The 8,201-nt window shown below is 45.8% G+C and overlaps 1 protein-coding gene across 4 annotated transcripts in view; it reads right to left on the reverse strand.

Annotated features, from left to right (window-relative positions):
* The window catches only part of Fndc3b (fibronectin type III domain containing 3B), a 290,533-nt gene that overhangs the window by 215,222 nt on the left and 67,110 nt on the right, over positions 1 to 8,201 (reverse strand). For all 4 annotated transcript variants that reach the window (XM_029537515.1, XM_021195296.2, XM_029537516.1 and 1 more), the window contains exon 2: positions 4,237 to 4,375. In XM_029537515.1, coding sequence (XP_029393375.1) covers positions 4,237 to 4,347 — 111 coding nt within the window. In that variant the 5' untranslated portion in view covers positions 4,348 to 4,375. The remainder of the gene's footprint in view (positions 1 to 4,236; positions 4,376 to 8,201) is intronic.

Here is an 8,201-nt window from a genome sequence, read left to right on the forward strand (position 1 = left end):
AAACCCTGGCTATGGAGTCTGTCCTGGGGAAGCAAGAGTTCAAAATCAAGCAAGGAAAAAAAAAAAAAAGAAAGAAAGAAAAAGAAGAAGAAATGAGAAAAAAAATTCCTTCTCAATAAAATGGAGTGCTACAGGCCAGCCCTTGGGAATGAGCCAAGTCAGGGGAATTAGAAATGAGCTCTTTTTAACAGACTGAACCAGAACAAGTCAGAAGGCATGTTACCCTGGGCTGGCGAGACCCACGAAGGCCGCTTTGTTTTGTTTTGTTTTTACATTTCAGAAGATTAACTTCCTCAAAAAGCTTTCAAAATATAAAATAAAATGCTTAAAAACAAGGATTATTCTCAAAGTTTAAAAAGGAAGACAGAAATAAGAAACATGATAAAGAGAACATTTACTGAATGCCCTGTGCCTAATGCTATTATGCAGTGTAAAGGAACACCCAGCCCAGCGCTGCCCACGGCGAGTGACCCTCAGTGACCTCCTGGATCAACAGTCAGCACCTTCTCTCCAGACGCCTCATTTGCTCATAGAATCCCGGAAGCAGAAACAACCATCAACTGTCGAGGTGCAGGATCTAGAGTCACCTAGGAGATGGACCCTGCTCCTGTCTGTGAGAGCTTCTAACAAGGTTAGCTGAGGCGGAAGAGTGGGCTGGAGAACACTGAATGAGCCCCAGCATCCATTGCTCTCTCATGGACCCAAGGCAGCTGCCTTGCACCCTGACCTACTGCCTTGACCTCCCTACTGTTGTGAACTGCACCCTCACACTGAACCAAAACAAACCCTTTCTGCTAGTTGCTTCTGTCAAGTTGTGTCACACCAATGCAGACGGTAGGACCCAAAAAGGAAGGAAAGTGGTCACGTAGGCCACTGCCTGGGCAGAGCCACAGTGAGAGACGGAGACGCATCATCCAGGCATGACAGAGCTTAGTCTAGACCTGATGAGTAAAATATTTCAAACTGCCAGCAGTGGTGTCGCACGCCTTTGATTCCAGCACTTAGGAGGCAGACTCAGGAGGACCTATGAGTTCAAGGCCAGCCTGGTCTACAAGAGTGAGTTCCAGGACAGCCAGGGCTACACAGAGAAACCCTGACTCACAAAAGAAAAGTTCGTTCACTAAACAATGTTCCCATTTAAGAGAGTTTTACACTAACAACAAAGAGTTAAATGTAAATGTTAATGCTTCGGCATATATCTAACAGTTAGATTAAGACTGAAACAATCTCCATCATACTGTGTGCACATGTACGTGTTTATGCAAAAGCACAGGTGGCCTCCAGTGCTGTTACTAAGACACAGGCAACTTTATTTTGAGACAGTCTTTCCCTGGCCTGAAACTTGCCAATTAAGTCTAAACTGGCTGGCCGGGAAGCCCCATGGATCCTCCTATCCCCCACTCCAGTGCAAGAATCACAAACACACACCCTATTCCTAGTGTTTTCTATACATGGGTTCTGGAGATGGAACTGAGGCTTCTCCGAGGCTTTCTAAGTGTACCCTTCATTTGGAAAACGCTTGGTATCTATTTATAAAATACATAAATTAGTAAAATTTCCACTTTTAGCTTTTTAGAACTCTCCCCAATGAACCAAATTTATGAAGCCAGATTCTACTTATTGAATAGTCAAAAGCACAGGGCAGGGAGATGCCATGTGATCTTCTGGGAACACCCCGTCATCTTCTCGATCTTCAGTTAAGTCTCTGTGGGAAGGAGTTCACTTTTGAAGGGAAGACTGGAAAATTCTAAAACTGAGGGCTCTTTATGCGAGCTAATAAGCTACAAAAGGCTGCTCTGGGAGAACTGAATCATACAAATGAGGACGAAATCACCAAAACAGACAAAACAGGACACGGCAACGCGAAAAGGTGGCTTTGGGAAACCTGGCTACATGAGCCAACAGGAATCCGGAGCTACTTTCCAAGCTAATTACATTTGAACACCTTGGATTCTGAGTGTCTTACTTAGTAAAAATGAAGGACACAGAGCACTGTATCCTGAAACCGCTCACAGAATTAGCAGAGCTTTCCACAAACACCTAGAATACCAGAGAACAGGCAGGCATGGAGCGAAAGGCCAGGCAAGGGTGGCAGGCTATGTGACAGGCTCTGCTCCAAGGGTGACAAACAGGGTGGCTTTGAGTAAGCAATAAAACACTAGATTTTAGGAAGATAGCCCCAGCTTCTGTATGGAGAATCGAACAAAAAAAAGCAGAAGCAGATGCAGTGAAAACACCACCAGGCACTACCTGACCGAGGCATGCCCACCGGTGAGGCATGCGCACCGGTGAGGCATGCGCACCGGTGAGGCATGGGCACCAGCAAGGCTGCCGCCGGCAAGGCACCAGCAAGGCATGGACACTGGTGAGGCGTGCACACCAGCAAGGCATGCGCACCGGTGAGGCATGGGCACTGGCAAGGCTGCAGCCCGCAAGGCACCAGCAAGGCATGGACACTGGTGAGGCGTGCACACCAGCGAGGCATGCGCACCGGTGAGGCATGGGCACTGGCAAGGCTGCCACCGGCAAGGCACCAGCAAGGCATGGACACTGGTGAGGCGTGCACACCAGCGAGGCATGCGCACCGGCGAGGCATGCGCACCGGTGAGGAATGGGCACTGGCAAGGCTGCCGCCCGCAAGGTACCAGCGAGGCATGGACACTGGGCATGCACACACCAGTGAGGCGTGCACACCAGCGAGGCATGCGCACCGATGAGGCATGGGCACCAGCAAGGCATGGACACTGGTGAGGCATGCACACCAGTGAGGCGTGCACACCAGCGAGGCATGGGCACCGGCTAGGTATGGCCACAGGGCCCAGGTAGTTGCGGAAGTGAAACAGACATGGTGAGGTATGAACTAAACAGGCACTGCCGATGGAAGACCCATAGGACAGAATGAAATTCAAACCGTGGACAGTGAGAAGACCAGTGTAGAGTCTGCATAGCTGATGACGGGGAGGGCGGCAGGAAGTGGGGATTGAGTGGCTGGGTGCAGTATGGCTGCGTATCCTTGTATAAAACAGAAGACACTACACAGTATGATAGAGTCCTGATCCAGACAGAGAGACACTTCAACTGGGGTGGGAAGGAATGAGCCTTACCCTAACAACCAATGCTTAGCAACCACCTGTTAGCTGTACGTGTTTTGTTTTGTTTTTAAGATTCATTTTATTTTTATTTGATGTGAGCAGGTGTGTGCATATGTACTTCAGTGCAGTACCCATGAAGGCCAGAAGAGGATGGCAGCTTCCCCAAAGCTGGGTTACAAGTGGCTCACCTACTATGGGTGTTAGGAATCTAATAGTGACCAACAGTGCAAGCCACAAACGCTCTGACTGGCTGAGGCATCTCTCTGGTCTCAGTTAGATATATTTTGTTCTTAAGAGAGTCACAATCTAGTACAGAAGAAACTGATAAATGACTGAGTAGCAACGTCAGACCCATCAGCAGGCATTCAAAGTACCAGTTAGGTATGTGACAAAAACTGTCAACGACAGGTCATGCTGTGGGGGACGCACAGACTCATGTCAGACAGATGACCATTCATTCAGCTTACTTGAATTATTGATATATTCTGGATAACTATTTTTCAACTCTACCATTCAAAAGACAAGTATGGGTATGCTTAAGAAATGTACAAAGGAAAAATATTTATGTAATTACAAGATAGAACACAATCTTATAGTCACGTTTTTGAAAACGTAACGTTATTAGGAATAATTCAGTCCCAAGGATGTAAACACAGTTGTCCTTACAGGTTGGTTTGTCCCTTAATGCAGCACAGCTGACCCTCTGAGTAGCTGCTGTGTGCCATGATGTTAAGCTGGGAGTGACACAGGAGTGGCATCTGAAAGTGCCGTCACATGGAATCCCAGGAGTTCTGCCAGCGGGGAAGAGCTGCCTCACCTTGGCTTTGCATCTTCTACTCAAGGTCACACAAATTTGCCAAGCACAGTAAAGGAGTGAACAGCCTCACAATGAGTCATTGTCTTAATGCTTAATTCTTGTTTCTTTTGTTTTGCTTTGTTTTTGTTTTGTTTTTTGATAGAATACTAGCCGAATGGGGTAAGAGTTTTGGAGCTCAATATTTTTTTTCAGATATTTTAAAAATAATACAGTAACTGTACAACAACAAAAAACTTTTCTAGAACAGCAAAGTTCAAAAAGCCTCTGAACCCCCAAATGAACCAAACATTCCCCTGTCCCCCACATGGTCCCTCTAGGCTCACCGACCTGCTGAGCTGCTTCTCCATTCACCAAGTGGGGCATCATGGCCACCTCCCCATTGAGCAGAGGTGGCAGTTCCAGGGGGATCTGGTCGGTCATCATCATGGTGACGTACATTCATGGAGAATTGCCCTCAACCTGCTACCTGCAAGAGAAACACCCACAGTTACAAAACCGACAGCGAATGACCTGTAATAAAAGCTACCTAAAGCATGCACTGAAGTGTTTCTCTCTGCTGAAGCCCATATGACCCTCATCGGAGAGAACTTGCTAAGTACTGCATCGGTTCCCAGGGCAGAGCAGGAAGGGTCAAGGAAATGAAACTAGCAGAATTCTCAGACCAAAACCAGGCTCCAAGCAGTTTGCTCAAAACTTGAAAACATGAATAACAGTAACAACCCCAACCCAGATATCGGAGGACAGAATGAGACTGCATTTCCTAAAATAATTATTTATGTGCATGCCACATGTGTGCAGGTCCTACAGAGGCTAAAAGAGTCTCAGATCTGGTAAACCACCCAACAGGGGTGCCTAGAAACTGCACCCCTGCAAGAGCAACAAGTGCCTCTAACCACTGAGCCATGTCTCCAGCAACCCTGAGGTCACGTCTTGAGATGGCAAAAATAACAAACAGAAACTTAGATACGTCCCAGAAGAAACCCTTGCCATTCACAGAAGGTTTTCCCTTTCATTAAGAGCAAAAGATCATTTAGAAGCATTTAATACAACGCGCAGAGACTAATACATACACCACAGCTTCTGACTTAGCCATTAACCTGATAATCACTCTGGTGGTTTGAATAGGAGTGGCTCCTTTTTGTATTCTTGGCCCACAGGGAGTGGCACGATTAGGAGGTGTGGCCTTGTTGGAAGTAGCACTATTAGGTTGTGTGGAGGAAGTCACTGTGGTGGTGGGCTTTGAGGTCTCGTATGCTCAAGCTAGGCCTAGTATGGCAGCATCTTCCTGCTGTCTGCAGATCTTAACCGTGCCAGGCATCATGGCTGCGTGCTGTCATGCTTCCTGCCATGATAGTAATGGACAAAAATCTCTGAACCTGTAAGCCAGCCTCAGTTAAACATTTTCATTAGTAAGAGTTGCTGCTGTGGTCATCATGTCTCTTCACAGCAATAGAGACCCTAGGTAAGGCACAAGTAATAGATACCCCAACTAAGACGTCACCCACGGTATAAATGTTTCTCCCGGATCATTTTATGAGTCGAACGCATAGGACCTTTCTCGCTCAGACACTCTTGAGGCCTTTCTGTATCTGTGACACACCCAAGCCACTTGGGCTCAAAAGCAGATTCCCTTGTTTCCACAGAATAAATGAAATTCATACTTATATACAGAATAGCACAAAGCTTTTTTCCCCCTCCCATAATTGCACCATCCTCTGTTATCAGTGACAGCACAACAGGAAGAGAATCGTACATTCCTAGGGAACGGTAGCCTGTGCTATAAAAAGTATTCACACATTCGTCCACTGTGGCATCCAAACCCTGCCAGCATGGGAAAGGGGTGCGTGTGTCACACATGCCCAACTGTAAATGACTTGAGAAGCATTTCAAGGCCAGAGTTTGTCATTCATAAAAATTCACTCAAAATTTCATATTCAAAGCTATTTGACTAGTGAATATTTTAACTATTAATGTTCCAGTCAGTCCAAATGCAACAGCAAATTCTTTAGTGGCTGCCTTGGATCTGTACCAGACAGGCATGATAGAAACAAATTATTTCTTCTCATCCCTGAACACCTCCTTTCTGAATATTACGCATGGCTTCCCCCTTCATTCCACCCACAAGAAGCTCCCTCCATAGAAGCACTTAGTGATGGTACTTGTGAGCCACCCAATAGGCAATGTTCTCAGTCTAAATAGGTAAAAAGCTACACTGTCCATTCCCGCTCCATGTGGACTAATTATCTGAGAACCAAACAAGGAAGCATGATTGCCCAACTGGGCGACAAGACACAAGAGCAGTGTAAAGAACACCATTCTCCCTTATGGACCATATGTTATGGATGCATCCTCAGCTCCTACGCAAATGAAAATACAGCCCCTAAGACTGTATTTTCTAGCCTGAGACTCTGACACTAAAACCAAGATGAGACCACAGACACTCTGACAACCCAACTGTGACTCTAACCGTGTGCTGAGGAAGGAGCACTCCTGTACACGCCCACTTTATTTCTAATACATCTAACTTTACAAGGTTGACAGGGGCAAGCTGCTACATTCTCGCAAATGGGCCTGTTTCATCAGTGTGCATTTCTGCTGAGAGTTCTTAGGAAGGGGATCTGGGCTGGTGGCTCAGCCTAGTGTGCAAAGCGCTCGCCACGGAAGCTTAGGAACGCAGAGTGATGTGCACTTGTGATCCCAGCATTGGGGTGTGCAGACAGGACGATCCTCAGGGCTGAGCAGCAAACCCACCTAGCCTCATCAGTGAGCTCAGGCAAATCTATGGCCTCTGTCAAAAATCAAAAACAAACAAGGTGGCAGCATCTGAGGACCAACAGCAAGGTCACCAATGCCTCCTCTGCATGAACTGCCATGCACAGACACACAGAGACACATACATATGCACACACATACATACATCATACATACATACACACACACACACACACACACACACACATATATATATATATACAGGTGCACACACATACATATATACACATATATACAGACACACACACACATGCACTTCGAATGCAAGCTGGCTTACAGTGCTGTAGATCTAGGGTCTTGCTTGGTATAAGAAGTACTCTGCTCTTTTCCAAGCTTCCCTTACTCTTCCCATACAGGAGCTTCAGGCAATTGCTAGAGAACAGGATGCAGATGGGGCACTCTGCCTGCTCTCTCTTCCCTTCCTTAGTCATGAGCACCACTAATTGGGACAGGACAACAATCCCTAGACCACCTCCTAGACCGCATGGAACCTGAACTTCCTCTTCCGTCGCCCAGTAAGGCAGGATAAGCTACGTTCAGTCCTGCCATTCCCAGCATTATGTGAGAGTATAGGAAAGAAGGGCACGGGTTTTCCAGGCTAGGAAAAGGGTGCTGGGGGAGCGGTTCCTTAATCAGGGTCTGCTGACAGTTAAAGCTATGTATGCTGTATATGGCCCAATGAACACTGTATATGCTTGAGCCTCACATTCAATTCAAAGTTCTATCTTGCTACCAGGTATCATTATTTTTTATACATATAGGTTCTGGGGATAGTATGAGGATAGGCTAGACAGCAAGACTCAGGTAGATACAAAACTTCAAGTATTCCAGGTCCCCTAGGAGCAAGAATAAACCAACACCAACAAGTCTAACACTGACAATTCCAATTTAAAAATCTTCCTGGTTTTCTTGATGCCGAATACTAATAGGGCCAGCTGTCAAGAAGACATAGCCTACCCAACCCCGTTAAGCGGTATCGTCACACAAGAGTGCCAGACCCAAGAAGAGTTAGATGCCAAGCTCAAAGAGTGAGATAAGCTGCCGAGCATAGAACAAACTCCTGAAGTCCTCATGTGTCATGACAGACATATACACTACATGCACTCACACACAGACCTATGAGAGAAAGACCTCATATATAACATGTAAGATTTTAGAAAAATCAGACTATCTTCAACAGAGTATAAGGTAATCTATGGAGGTAGAAGGACCGTCTATGCAGCAAACATTTAAAATAGCCATTTCTGTGCTCCGTGAGCACTCACAGGGCACTTATCATTTGATCAGAGTGTAAGGGACATACAGAAACAGCTATCAGCCATCTCTGGATCCTTAACTACTTACTTACTTACTTACTTACTTACTTACTTACTTACTTACTTACTTACTTAACTACTTACTTACTTACTTACTTACTTAACTACTTACTTACTTACTTACTTAACTACTTACTTACTTACTTAACTACTTACTTACTTACTTAACTACTTACTTACTTACTTAACTACTTACTTACTTAC

Source organism: Mus pahari, chromosome 4 (assembly GCF_900095145.1).
Source record: "Mus pahari chromosome 4, PAHARI_EIJ_v1.1, whole genome shotgun sequence".
In the NCBI taxonomy this organism is placed as follows: domain Eukaryota; kingdom Metazoa; phylum Chordata; class Mammalia; order Rodentia; family Muridae; genus Mus; species Mus pahari.